This window comes from Hyalella azteca, unplaced genomic scaffold (assembly GCF_000764305.2).
Source record: "Hyalella azteca isolate HAZT.00-mixed unplaced genomic scaffold, Hazt_2.0.2 contig16900, whole genome shotgun sequence".
Classification (NCBI taxonomy): Eukaryota; Metazoa; Arthropoda; class Malacostraca; order Amphipoda; family Hyalellidae; genus Hyalella; species Hyalella azteca.
This window is the reverse complement of record NW_025946706.1, coordinates 179,149-194,437: the sequence shown is the minus strand read 5'-3', so window position 1 is coordinate 194,437 and position 15,289 is coordinate 179,149. Positions and strand designations below refer to the sequence as shown.

Here is a 15,289-nt window from a genome sequence, read left to right as displayed (position 1 = left end):
AAAAGAAGTTGTTACTTCAGTTGAATTCTGTATTTCAAAATTATTTCTTAAAAAATTGGTTTCTTACTTTTTATAGGACGATTAACTTCAAGATCGGTCATTTAATCAATATATTTGATCATACACTGTTCTCTAAATGATAAAATTAACAGATTTAGTTCGAATTATGGTCGATATCAATCAAATTTGTGAAAATCAATTCCTTTACTAACTCAAGCGACCATCTGTAATGCGGCAGCGTATCTATAATTAATACTCACATTCCAAAATTCATACAGATCCGTTAAGTATTGAAGGAATTATGAGTGTAACAGTTGCGCGAGTCCGCTGGCGAGTTCGCAGGCGGGTCCGTAGAATTGTCGATTGAGTCCATTACTACCGCTCAACGGGTTCGACTGTGTGATTAATTGGTTATTCTCAATTTATTGTTTGTTATCAACTTAATCAGAAGAATAAACGTATGGCTCCTTAAAATAGCCTGTCCCATGTCTCAATTTTTGATTGACACCTGAGCGACCAGACCTGTATTTATTCGGCCACTTTTGGAATTATAAATTCAAATGCGTTGCGACTACATAAATGAGGAGTCCGGCGAGAGTACACGAATCTCTCGAATAAGAAAAAGACACGAATAGGTGATATGTCATATAATAAAAATTTAGATATTTTATATTTCATTCCTTCTTGTTAGGAAAATTTTTCACTGTTGCCATGGAAAATAAATGAACCATATTTTAGGCCGTGACACTAGATTTGACTCGTTGCAACGGAGCCCAAATCCCACACACTAAAAAATTATGCAATTCTGTTTTCAACGATGCTGAGAACGTGTCTGCAACCATCTTGCGCTTTCTTCAGCAGAGTTTCAGCTTCAGAACTGAACAAGAGACGTTGACTTTCGTCTATGACGTTATCCAAGTTGATTGAGACGTTGTAGAACGCCCCCCAGGCGCCAGTTTCCAAACAACGTGCCCCGACCTGTCAAGTCAAAAATTAAAAAATATAACTCAGTACTCACAGCAGTGAGTGACAGAGAGCGCATTTTCTCGTCGACAAAAACTTGAGGTCACGGACGGACGGACAGACGGACATGGCGAGCACAATAGTGCACTTTTTCTTTAAATGAGAAAATGCGCTAAAAACATTAATAAGAATGCAATAGCAATTTGAAATTCTTTTATAGAACAAACTTTTTGTCTGTAAATTATTTAAACATATAATTGTTAAATAAAGCCATGCGAGAATTTAAAATTGACGGTTAAACTTGTTCATTTGAATCAACATACAGTGCACATTTGTTTTCGATCACATTCATTCATTAATGTCATACTAAGTCCTAAATTAATTTAGCGACGTCGAAACACTCAAGATATCAGTCTTTGAGTGTTTTAACGGCCACACAGAAATACCTCACCTGCACATCACTTCTGCAGTTAATGTTACCCAGTGCAGCCACCTTAGCGAGCTGTGGCCACACGGCGTCAATGGACCGCATGACACCCAACGGCACCTACAGGTGACGACATCGTAATATTGTTAGCGAATTCGCTGCATTTAATAAAAAAATTTACAGATATCTATGCCTTTGATGATAACTGATTGTATTTCACGTAACGTTGTCCGAGTACCTTGAATTTTCATCAATGGAGACACTAAAAAAGAAAGTACCAACCTTACAACTGATATATTGGTGTTTCAAGTAAAAAGTATACCTTCACAATATGATGAATCTTTTGCAGTTACTTCTCAATGATTCATCATTATACTCACAAGAACTGTCTCGATGGCAGCTTGCGCCACCGCGGCCTCCTTCAGAGCTTCCTCGCTAGCAGTGCTGGCAGACTGTCGACTCGCGCTCTGATCGAACCCCGTCGTCAAATGAATAAAGCAAAATATACACAGACATTCTCAGCTACCAGTCGACATTTGCTCATATTCATTATTATTATTTCAAATAACGTTCTGCTTCATATGAAGTTTTATAATGGTTTCCTAAAGAAAACGAAATAAAGATTCTTCCTCGCAAGCAGTTCTTGAGCTCTGGCACTGGCTCATGAGTATTTAATTAACAATATTATTAATTCTCAACTACTCGTTGTATCCTTGTGTGTTATTTATATTAAGTGGTCTTGTAGACTGCTGACCATGTATTTAGAGAAAGCAATTGTGTCGTTGTCGATGGCGGGCAGGAGTTCGAACGCAGCTCTGTGCAGCGGTGCAATGGCTGAGCGCATTGCAGCGTCGTGCTCTTCCCACTGACGCTTCCCGTACGTCAGTTGACCAACCATTGCGCCCAGGGCAGAGCCCTGGCATAAACATTGGAAATATCGTTCAAACTCTTATCATTCATTGTGTGTACATATTTATTGATGGTCTGTTTATTAGAATATTACAGGAAATGAGATACCTGGATAAACGTTTATGCAAAATGAATAGCATTAATGAACGATAATAGACAAATAACAAATAGGTGATTGAAAATAACGGCCTCAGTATATCTCAGAATCTTCGTATATCTTTGATATACACATGCAACCATTAGCCACACACGGTGTTCCACATTGCGCATCAGTTTTTGAGTAAAGTATTCATTAATACTTCATGTGAGGCAGTCAGTCTTCTCAAAAATGTTTTAAGGCGAAAGCAAATTTAATGTTGTCAGAAAATCAAATATCAAACCTACCATTGATATTTCCGAATGATATCCGGCTGCGAAACTTTCGATCGATATCGCAAATAATATTACTAATTTATATAAAAAAATTGATACAGTGAGCAGCAGAATGTCCGACATGACTAAAGCAAGTCAAGACTGACGAGGGCGGCGACGGCAGCGGCGACAGAGCCTCCCCCTGGGGCTGCGGTCCTCGCGGCGACGCCCCGCACGAGCGCAGCGACGCTGCCACGCCCTAGCGGCCCCACGCTCCTCAGGCTCGGGTCGCCCTCGGCCAAGCAGTACTCGATGATGCGTTCCCTACGAGTTCAGTCGTCTTGTATTAAAAATTTATGCCTTCGGAACATTATTTTGGATGTTTTTCTCTGCTTCATCACTAAGGGGAAAAATTCCTGCGTTCGATGATTCTGAAATTCATAAATACGACCTAAATACGGATAAAAAAATGATCAAAGCATTTAAATTAACTGTAGATTTCCAAAATGACGCTATGAACCTATTCGTAACAACCTGCATGAGAAAGAATTTGTAGATGAAAAGTAAAATGATTACAACTTGATCTTGTAATTTTCTTATAGTTATATAATTATTTAAGTTATATACATAATTAGGTTATATTACTCGTAGAAGGTATATAATTATAGTTGTAGTTATTATAACTAATAACTTTTCTGCTTGTCATCATTTTTCTTCATACATTATTACATCTGATTAAATTGAAATCAGCAACATATGAGGCAGTCACTGGCATATAATGAACACATACTTGGGTACGAACGGTGCCAGCTGGGACAAGCCCAGCCTGTTAATGACGAGTTGTAGCTTGTGCTCCTCCTCCAGGATGAAGAGGCCCTCACGGTCTATGTAGTAATCAGCCGCCTGCAGCAGTGAACGCAGGGGCACGAGCCCAACGATCTCGGAGCCAGTTATGGGCACGTTCAAAGCAGCGGCGTCTTTCAGGGCCTAGAAATAGGTTCCTCTCTTTGATAAGTTCTTGGAGAAAACGTGATATTGTGATACATATTCCTGAAGGATACGAGATATGTATGCTTGTGACAAGAATCGTACACACAAGATCTTTTGGATCTTTTCACAAGAACCGTACAGAAGATCGAATTTTTGTACTGTACTTTCCAGGAAAGCAATGCGTGCAGCTCCAAAACTTTTCGTTAGTTCGCAGTTGAATTAGAGAATACAATTTTCCGGCAAGCAGCAACATTAAGCGTAATACATTTCTTGAAAGCAATGGCGATGTTGATAGAGAGAACTAAATGTTGGTATACATATTATCCTTGATAAACCTAGCATTCGAAAATTTTTATTCATAATGTTTCGGCATCAATGCTATCATTTAGCTCTTCTCATCATTCATCTTGGGTTCACAAGTCATTTATTATCGTACAAGGGATGTTTTGCTTTAACGTCCCAAGAAAACTAAAAATTATTTAAAATGTTTGCCAGGCTTGTGATGATGATAAACTCACTTCTTCATATGCAACGTGGATGGGAGTGACGTCGAAGTCTGTGAGATTTATGCTGATCTGCGCCATGTTTCTCTCCTCCAGGTACCAGCCGATGGCCTGGCAGTTCTGCAGTCGACCAACCTCTCCGTTGCCGCGGCCCTGAGTGCGCAGGTTCAGAGCAATCCTTTAGGAAGGAAGGGAGGGAAGTTTCAGGAAACTGTAAAAAAAAATTCATAAGTCCTATGATATAATTGATAGTTTTGACAATGAGGCCTGCTCAACTAATTACTAGTAAGAAAACATGATCGGTCATCTCATCAAAATATTCTTAAATCTTTTTGCACTAGTCTTTTTAAAATAATTTTCTCCATTCAACGTGGAAGGAGGTATATTGTAGTAAGTTTATTATACTTATTATCCGTTTTTAGCAGAGTGAGAAATTTATCAAGAGTAATACAGAGAAAATGATAAATAAATTTAATATCTCTTAAAATTTGTCTAAATGACTGTTTCAAAACCAATTTAGCGCCGTATCTTGCATCATTAATCTCAATAGGATAAAAATTGGATCAGTTAATAACGGTTGTTAACGATCAAAATAATAATAAATATACATAGTAAAATAAATGAAGTATTTCTAATCTGGATTTTATAACCGGTGGGCTTGCTCCTTCGTAGCGATGAGGTTGATGTTGTACGCGATGAGGAACTTGCGCACCCCTGTCACCGTCGCCCCCCAGCGGGGCACGAACGCGCTGGGGCCGAAGTCGGGCTGCCACTGCGGGTCTTGCAGCTGAGCGCAATTAAGACGTACTCAAGTCATGAGAATTGCAGCCATTGTATTCCTAATAACTATTTTACCAGAATTTTTAGCTTATAATCCTCGCTCGATAATATTCCCAAGTATATTGAGGTTTGACTTGTCACTATAATGTGCGATTGTTAATGAAGGACTAATCTAAGAAATATTATCCTTAAAAGCATTGACTATTTTATTTGCAAGTTGTTGAACCGACTCTTGCTCACACAAACTATTACTTACAAAAGTTTAAATAGCGTGGGTAGGAATAAATTATCTTAATGCTCCTATACAGTACTTAATAGTAATAAATGAGTACCTTCTTTTCGAGGCTTTCATACTCCCCTGCCCGTATCTGCGGCATGGTCTTGCGGTGGTCACCCTTGTCTGCAGCGTCGCCGTACAAGAAGACGGGCACGTCGAGCTCCCCAGCAAGTCTTCTGCCAAACTCCTTGGCCACCTTCACGCACTCTGCCACCGTCACCCCGCATACGGGGATGAAGGGGCACACGTCTAGAGCACCCATGCGAGGATGTGAGCCTGAAAAATTTCAAATTTAAAATAGGAATAATTCTGGGTTAAATAGGTTAGAAAAAATATAGAACAAAAGAAAACAAAAACCAGTTAAGGAGTCAAATGATTACCAGAGTGGCGAGTCATATCAATTAAACGGTGCGCCGTGCGAGCTGCAGCCAATGCTGCCTCCACTATGGCCGCGGGACTGCCGACGAAGGTGTACACGGTACGGTTAGTGGACGGCCCTGGGTCAACGTCCAACAGACGAACGCCACTCACCCCACGAACTGCTTCACTGATGGCATCGATAACCTCGAGAGAAAAACAACCTTTCGATAATGTTTGTGTTGTTCCACTTACTACAGTAACACACATAAATCGCATAACCTAAAAAATGAGGATCAAAACAATGCGCGATTACTATTAATTACGCATTGACGTAGAAGGAATTTCTTGCCCATGCGCACATTAACATTCAATGGGCTGCTATGCTAGACACCGCTAATGGAATTAATTCTGAATAAAAAGAACTTGTACAAACAAGGGCCCCGCGAACAGGTTTCTTATCGACACGAGCATGCATGTCCGAGCGACCCTGCGAGGCCCCAGCACTAGCACCGGGCGTATGATTGTCGCATTTATGTATAGATGTTCGACCACATTCATATGAATTGTTTTTTCTTTCCACGAGAAAATAAGATGTGACTATTCGAGAAAATTATATCACTTTAATATATAAATTATTTGAGTCCTATACGGCTTCACAGAGGCAGTACGGTAATTAACAAGTTATAGTAGGGCTAGCAATGGGTTAATCCGTTAATTTCCCTGCTTTTACGTTAATTTGTCGAGAGACCTGAAAATCATCATAAATTAGTAATAGTCGGATCAAATTTATAAATAAATGCGGAATATCAGTAAGATAAGACAAGATAAGACAATAACTTAAGGTACCCAACAGAAGGCGATTTCCTAATGATACTTTAACCTGTTCGGAACAGAAGATATTGAGAAAGTAACTTTCTAGATAATCGCTAGTTTTATGCTCTGCTATCTAAAATGTATAAGTGATCATAAAAAGACGTCAAAAATAGTTATGTTAATCAATTGAAACGTTTCATGGACAAACTAATCAAATTTAGATTTATCCAGACGAATCGTCAAATAGTTAATAAATGTTTATTACTCGACTTTGATTCTTATAGCAACGTTGATACTAAGTTCAGAGCAGAGTAATTCTCCTTATGACTATAGGAATTTGCTGTTTTCCTAATGCTTTTTCTAATGGTGAAAAAAATTGATCTAATCCGAGGTGCGTATAGGATGGCACCAAGCTGTGGCACCCGAGCTTGTGGCATAGCTTGTGCGCAAGCTTTCAAGGTCAGCAGTGAGTGATGACGACTCGGGGATAAGATGATCTTATTTGTACAGCTATGAGCGTTTGCAAATCTCAATGCAATGCATCGTAACGTAAATCCGCAACGATTTGCTCTACATGATTCTACGTTACGATTCTTCAGAGGCTTCGTCTAATTTCCTCGTCATGCTAATAATAAAAATTGAAAAAAATAACCGTCACGAGGCAAGGAAAGAATCGGGACAGAACTCGGTGATCTGTGAAATTATTAATATAACGTTCTTTTCAGTGCGTTCAGATACAGCATTAAAATGCAAATATAGCCTCATAATTTAGCGTACCAACATACATAAAAATCAGCTCACGCAAATCATTACACTACAATACCAATACGCAAATATGGACCAATAAACAGAAACAAAGAGAATTCACCTTTCTCTGTGATTTTAATCAAAAAATATTATCATTATTACAGTGTGCTTGGAAATAATATCCTAAGCGTTGTTTTCATTCCATAGCTGAAATTTGCGCTGAATCCCCACAATGCATCGACAAGCAAAATTGAAATTAAATAAGAAATGACAATTTTTATTCATCTCTTATACTCACAGCTTGATCTCTTCCTTCTGAAAAGTTTGGAACGCATTCGATAATTTGTTTCTCTGTCATTTTACCTCTTATACTACACAGACAACCTTATCTCTTGCAGCGCAAAGGATTACTGAGGAGTGAGAAGACTGAGCACTGAGGAGTATGAGCAAGAACCGCGCACGCCGTGCAGCATGTTGATTTTAAAGCGTACAATTTCTGTGCAAAACCAACGCCGTTTATCGTCGTCATTTAGCGTCTTCATTAAGCATTTTTCTTCTAAAAAATAGTTACCATAGGCTGGTCTGGACATGTATGTGGACCTAACTAACGGATGGGAGGAAATGGATCATCTTTCGTTCTCTAGTTTCACAGATTGTTGTTAAAAATTGCAGATAGTTCCAAACCGACTGGGTAAATTCTAAGGTCTTTTTGGCACAAGAGTCGTGTATTTTGTATGATTTCAGTTAAAAAAAACGTTCGATGTGGAAACTTCCTTCACAACTTTTGGATATGAAAGATTTTCTTAAATTGAGTTCATGTTCTTTTTCAAATTAATTTTACGAATACAAAACAACCTGATGTTCTCATAGAATAGAAGTGTCGGCACTGAAGAAATAGGCCCATGGCCTGTTGCCGATTCTTATACTTTTCGTGACTTGATTCACAAGGGATCCGGCACTTGGAACCCGATCTTTCCATAACTGACGATTGATTGAGATGGCTGCTGGACTTAATGCCTGGTCCGTAAGTATTAAAATCACTTGGCTGCTTAAGTCGCAAATTCACCTGCAGGAATTTAAAAGTAAAGAAAATAGCCAAAAAGTTCACCATTTCTTATAAGAGAAAACGTTTCGGAGTCCAGCTCCATTGTCAGTTCAAAACCTAGAACACAGGTACAAACAATTAGTAACCTAAAATTCACATTCAAACAATTCACCTAAACTTGAGGACATTAGAACTAAAATCGAAGATAACAGAAATAAAAATGAGATAACATGTAGAGAAAGTACTATCTATTTACAATTTGTAGAGTACTTTCAATTTGTATTGCTAGTGAACAATTTTAAAATTAGCTCGTTTTTCAAGTACGAAGATCCTATCCCTGTTCTTATGCGATCATCCCTAGTTTATCAATATAGTTGTGCGCAGTGTGCATCGGCGTATGTCGGTATGACATCGCGCAATTTTTATATTAGGCTTGCAGAGCATAGGGGCAGGAGTTATAGAACAGGGAACATACTTGCGCATCCCCCTCATTCAGCCGTACGTATTCATGCCGTCATCGTATTAAAGTCTCGGTGTCGCTAGTGGACGGCGCTTAGTCACCGTCATAAAGGTGGTGCTTTCAGCATGGCCTTGAGTGTGTGTCCCTAAACACTCTGGGTATGTTACCATGCCGAGCAGTGCCCGTTGTCCAATAGTGATTTTAGAGTTTTAGCCTCCACAACCGGTGTTTCTGACCTACGAATTTTAGAATCATTATTTATTTTCAAACAGAAACCCAGTTTGAATTCAGCATTTAAACTGGGTTTCTGTTTGAAAATATATAATGATTCTAAAATTCGTAGGTCAGAAACACCGGTTGTGGAGGCTAAAACTCTAAAATCACTATTGGACACCGGGACGTTGCACTGCTCGGCATGAATACGTACGGCTGAATGAGGGGATGCGCAAGTATGTTCCCTGTTCTATAACTCCTATTTTCTTTACTTTTAAATTCTGTGGTCCGTAAGGTGCTAGGCATTTTAAGACTAAACATATGCATCTGCATAGCTTCGTCTAATCTGTTCTTGCAGGTGTCCATACTCGGAGCGTAAACAATGCTATGAGGGAGGCTGTTCCACATAGAATAGAGGTGTCGGCACTGAAGAAATAGGCCCACGGCCTGTTGCCGATTTTGTTGCACGTCTTTGAACATCTCGATTAAATTTTTGTCCTTTTCAAGTTTCGGTGACCACTCGACGTTTCCAAACTCTAGGTTCGGGCGCACGACAGCAACTAAGTGCTTCATCGCTTCTGCATCTAGGAACTCGAAAGAGCGTCTGGTCAGTCCAAGTCGTTTATTGGCTTTATTAACTTGACCTTCAATATGCTTAGAAAATTTCAACTCATTCTCGATATTAACTCCTAAACCTTTCTCCATTGTCGACTTCGACAGAAACCTGGTGAAGTACTGACGATTTGTGAAGATTGCAAGAATCACAACAGTGCCATTGAATCCCAGTTAGCCCATTGATAATTACAATTAGTATTGAACAGAGAAAAGAATTAAAATTTCTATCTTTATGATGTGGTAAAATTAACAGACACGGTTAAAAACTGCGTTCCTATGCGTAAGGAATAATCATTAAAATTTTTAGAAATTAAACATCGAAGATGAAAAGCTGTTTTTTTGATCCGATTAGAAATTTCCCAGCGAGGTAAAGCGCGCACGCTTTTTATTGAACCTGCACTTTAGGCCCGAAATTTCTGGTCTTCTGCTCAGTGACCACAGCCTGAACTTGGTGGAACACACTGTCAACAAATATAAAAACATGAACAACAAGCGTAGGAACTTGTGATCTGTGACTTCCACTTCATCAGCAACAAGGTTTGGCAACTCGTCTGTGTCAAAACTTGTAAGTTTCATATTTCGTTTCTTGAAGTGTGAAAATGACTTGAGAGATAATAAATCGAAATTACCAATGATTGGAAGTCAGCTTGTTTACGAACCTTCTTGTGATTCTTGCAATCTTCACAAATTGTCAGTGCTTCACCAGGTTTCAGTTACTGTTGTGGGTAACTTAGTTGTCAGACGCTAGCGTACACGCAGGCAGGGATTGCTTACAGTCTTACTCTAATCTAACAAGAAAGTTACGAAGTAAAGACGTTAGTTTAATAACTGCAAGCAATTAATTTAGGCGAAGTTAATAATTTGCTTACAAAATTAGTGATCGAGGACTCGAGCGAAGCTGTGTTTAATCTGTGCAACGGATTATTAGTTACCGTAGGTCTCGACACAAACTACAGTTTATTGTATCCTTTGTGCCCGATGTTGGCACTTGGCTGCACGCGATATTTCTACCCTTGATATGTATTTAGTGCTCCATGAGTCCATGTCGCATTGTACTACAGTAGAAGTCCAAATAATCATTCACGGCCTAAAACTATATGTAGACGAATGATCCATGAACAGTAGTAGGTCACATCGTGTCGTATTTAATCAGCTCAGAGGAGATGGAAGATTCGTAATTGTCATGAAAGAGTTGAAGAAATCATTTTAGGAGAAACAAACTGTTTCTAACACTTACCCGTCTGATTTCAGCTGGGAGACCGTGTGGAGAGATGTACAGTCAAACCGGTGATCCGACTCGTATCACGAGGCAAACTTCAAGATGGATATTTACTTACAACAACTACGACCCTCTCTTAAATTACGTAGAACATTTCTCTTCGCCAGAGTTCAAGGTGAAGAGAGCGGTGTGGGGATTCGAAAAGTCTGATTCTGGAACACCACATTTGCAAGGGTACGTCGAATTTATAAGATCGCACAGACTTTCTTTCACTCGGCGAATTCTACCTGAAGCTCATTGGGAATGCGCATCAAGCCCTCCATATTTCAACTATTTGCACTGCACAAAAAATGGAAACTTTGAAACCGTCGGAGATTGGGAGTCGCTGACGTCTTTGCCCAAGAAGACAAAGAGGACTAAATTAGCAAGCGCTGGTCCGGTGGTGGCCGGACTGCTTGGCAAAAATGCGCCCATCATTACCCAGCGTGAAATTTTTTTCATGGCTTGGAAACACACCAAAACTTCGCCGCTGGCAATATCAATGCTTCATGAAATTATTCGACCAACCACAGCGACAGATACTATGGGTTTACGATGGAGTAGGAAAAGCAGGCAAAACGTGGTTTGCTAATTATTTGAATATCCTCTACTCTTACGACTTGATGGATGGTATGAAAGGCACAAGAGACGTTTGTGCTCTGTTGTCAGATGCGCCCACTGGAGTATGTTTCGACAGCTGTAGAGCCTCGAAAAAACACTTCGACTACGACGTTCTCGAAGCAGTGAAAAATGGATACATGGTATCCGGAAAGTATAACGGATCCATAAAGAGATTTCATCCATGCCCCGTAGTTGTATTTTCAAACTCGCTACCCGCTACAAAACAACTTTCGCACTATCGTTGGGATATAGTACATCTGGGCGAAGGTGACTTCATTAACCTCGATAAATCGCCTATTTATTCAACCGCTGACCTTCGTCCATTTGTTCCTCCACCAAAAATACCCATATTGGCAGAAAATTTCAACTTGCGACAATACTTGCTCCGCTCACTGCACAACTCCGAAGTGACAAGTACTTCCACCCTATGGGGGTGAACGCTACCTTGGCGACTCGGAAGAACAGTGAAGACAGTTCGTCGAGCTGCTGCTAGTCGTACTCCAGTGTTCCGTAGTGATTACACACATTCCAATAGCCAGTTCATGGTCAATAGAAGATTATTGGTTAATTTTTGACGTAATAGATACGCAAAACTGTTGGTTTCATATTACAGTGGCTCGTGTCGTAGAATCTTACTACATACGTTGACCCCTTCTCATGAATCATTTGCTGGGATAGGAAGTATCCATTTTCAACAACTGATGTAACCTTGTTACTGACTTGCTTATTCTTTAAGAAGACTTAAGCGAATGCAATTTATGCATTTAGGTTAGTTTGACACTATTATTATTTTAAGTTTACTAATAGCAACCTATTCGCTATTTAATTACAATGAAAGAAGATTGTATATGCTTTCTTTTATTTCCTTTTCCCGTGAATAAGCTAAAGTTAATAGTACTGTTGGTATGAACCTAAATTATTGTACCTTGTTCAATGTAATCATGACTAATTACGCGTTTGCCCAAACCTAGAATAATCGCAAAACAGAGCCTATGCTTCTAGGAAAGGAATTAGCTTCTTCTTTAGTCCATGTTATCCCTGGATTCAAGTAACAGTACTAACCGTGCGCCTTCCACGCTTAGCAAAAGCTGTCGAATGTACCAATAGGCAGTCCTGTTCGATTTACCAAACGCAGGGTTTCACATAATTTTACCAGCGAAGAGCAATGCTTCCTTGAGGAGTACGAAACTAGCAACCTAGTACCGACAAACTAATAAACTCGAAGCTAGCATCTGCTTAGTGTTGGGAACAAGAATTTTGCGTTTAATGACTCTGAAAAATAGAAGATCCAACCACGATTCATTGAAGAAAAAATAACGTTAACTTCACTTCATGTCTGTCTTACTGTCTATGTCTGCTACAAATCTTATAATCGAAATTTAACACACTTCACTTTTCCTATCGATCTGAAATTTTGCACACTTGCGTAAAGTTGGAGACAATGCATGAATCAAATGACAAAATAAGTAATTTTAAAAATAATTTTTGTTTCAATATTAAAAAAACTGAAAAATAATTTTGTCTGCTACAAATCTTATCAACAATATTTAACACACGTCTAGCCGTCCAATATATCTGAAATTTTGCAGACTTGCGTAAAGTCGGAGACAATGCATGAATCAATTGACAGAATAGATAATTTTGAAAATTTCATTTCTTTTATATATTAAAATAATTAGAAAATTACTTTTTTAATATCCGAAATTGAAATTAGAAATTCATTGTACATGTTTTACATTGGAGACACTGGATTTTTTATAAGTGTTGTCTTTAAAAATTAATTTTTAAACGTAGGTTTTAATGGCTCATATTTTATCAGTTTATTATTCTATTCTAAACCAAAAATAGCAAGTAAAATGTCACCAGTATCAATGTTGCCTTGCTAAATTCGTTAATTTGAAACCCCCAATGTATATATATTTATTCTGTACAAAATTCTTTACAAGAGGAGCGCTCCACTTACGTAGCTCCGCTCCACCGCGCCACTAACGCTGTAACATCGACTCGGTGTAACATCGTCGCATGCTGGTTGATTACGTCGTAATGTCTTTAATGACGTTGAGTCGACGTCTAATGATTGCTGGGACTCAATTTTAATGAATAATGATTGGCAATGTCGTTCGAAGAAATGCATTTTAACAGCGGCTATACTTCTGCTATAATTTTCCCGTAAAAACTTCACGCTAACAAATAATAGGCAGGCAATGGTGAGGTTATTCGTGATTTTATTCCATGAACACTTGACACGTCGATAGTAAATTTTTGTCTAACACTTTATGATTAAAAATATTTCGCTATTTTCCTATTTACTTGTTTCTAACAAATTTTGATACCCACTAATACTAGTGCTGGATGTGCACTTCCACGCTTTATAAATCGCATAACATGGAAACGGAAAGCTTAAAATATTGACGTCGTTAAAAATTGTAAAGAAATTCATCGATACTGTGGTGGGAAGTGAGGTGCTATAGACATTTAATTAAATGTAAAATGCGAGTTCACTTCAAATTAATGCCCTTTTAAGGCATTGATTGAAGTTATCATGACCCAAAATGGAATCAGTGCAAAAAACAGACAGCATTTCAGAAATAAAAACAATTTTCTGATTTTTTTCAGACCCGTGTAATCAAAGTAAAATTTGTAAGAAAAGCAGACTGGGTTAACAGTTTTTCCCGGTGCATTTTTGCGGTCGTTCCTGAGTGACGGATAAATGATCGTTAAACGTGTACGTTTGTATGTGGCGAATAGTTGATAGATTGGCGAATAGTTGACGAATAATTGATCGTTTGCAGGAGGCGATTAGTCGATCGTATATAAATGGCGAATAACTAATCATGTGCGCGTGGCGAATAACTGATCACTCGCACGTGGCAAATAATTGATCGCGTGTGTATGGCGAATAACTAATCTTGGGCATGCGGCGAATAGGTGATCGCTCACACGTGGCGCTTGCCCGTGGCGAATAATTAATCGTATGTGACGGCGAATAATTAATCGTGTGCATATGGCGAACAAGTGATCGGTCGCATGTGGCGAATAAGTGATTGTTTTCTTGTAACTGAAAGGCACGGTATCAATCTGTATGATTGATATAACCTGCATGTGACTGATCGTTTGCATCTGGTGAATGTCGTATGTATGTCGTGTATGTGAGGCTCCGCCAATTTTGTTTATAGAGACCCAATCTACATGCGGTGGACGACGTCTGAGTTGCCCATCCTTTGGTGCGGAATTAAGATTTGAAGTCACCATCAAAATGAGGGCACCATCACATGAGGGCAAAAAGTGCTCTTTTCTTTACATGAATTGAGAATACATTTTAAACATCAGTATAGCACATCCAATCATTTTAATTAACGTGGAAACTAGTTAGCCCTCTTTTCGATCAATATTTAGGTAATGCATTAAGATGAAAATTTATTCTATGTTTCATCTATCCGAAAATCAGTCTACGGCCTTCTACAAAAAAAAAAAAAAAAAAAATCCGAGCTGAGAATTAGACTTTCCTCAGTCGGACTTACAGAGCATTAATTATTGTTAGGAGAAATGCAGTAATGAAGGTTTGGTCAATTAATTAATACTCGTTCAATGTTTTATGAAAATTTGTAAAAAATTCTGCATAAATTCCAGCATTCCAAATTGTCATAGTTAGATAAAGTGTGGGTTGTTTTTTAATTTATATGCAAAGTCAATTCTACTTTAGATTAGGAAATGACGGATTCGTTGCAGCTTGTCATATGAACTAAGCATTTAAATCGAAGAAAACGCCAAAAAAAAATCATTTTGTCCGCAGTGAAAACTTATCGGAGTCCGACTCCATCATCAGTGCAAAAATTTCATTAATACGATTTTGACCAAAATAGGACCTACATAACCTTAGGAATGCATAAGGAAAAGGTGGCCGGACTGCTTTCAACGGTTTCAAGTGGATACGAACTCATAACATCGTTTACTCAG

General features: G+C 38.7%; 1 protein-coding gene and 1 long non-coding RNA gene across 2 annotated transcripts; one reads left to right on the top strand and one right to left on the bottom strand.

Annotated features, from left to right (window-relative positions):
* Positions 1-317: 317 nt before the first annotated feature.
* Positions 318-7,557, bottom strand: LOC108671984 (formimidoyltransferase-cyclodeaminase). The gene is made up of 11 exons (XM_018159591.2): positions 7,419-7,557; positions 5,581-5,764; positions 5,256-5,476; positions 4,794-4,930; positions 4,159-4,321; positions 3,441-3,637; positions 2,818-2,974; positions 2,145-2,306; positions 1,771-1,857; positions 1,415-1,510; positions 318-978 (listed from the first exon to the last, which is right to left on the bottom strand). The coding sequence occupies exons 1-11, from the start codon at positions 7,476-7,478 to the stop codon at positions 796-798; spliced, it is 1,647 nt and encodes a 548-aa protein (XP_018015080.1). The 5' UTR covers positions 7,479-7,557; the 3' UTR covers positions 318-795.
* A 2,190-nt stretch (positions 7,558-9,747) lies between these two features.
* Positions 9,748-12,179, top strand: LOC125179361. Its single transcript, XR_007157239.1, has 2 exons — positions 9,748-10,018; positions 10,705-12,179. It is a non-coding gene; the product is annotated as an uncharacterized LOC125179361 (long non-coding RNA).
* Positions 12,180-15,289: the final 3,110 nt, after the last annotated feature.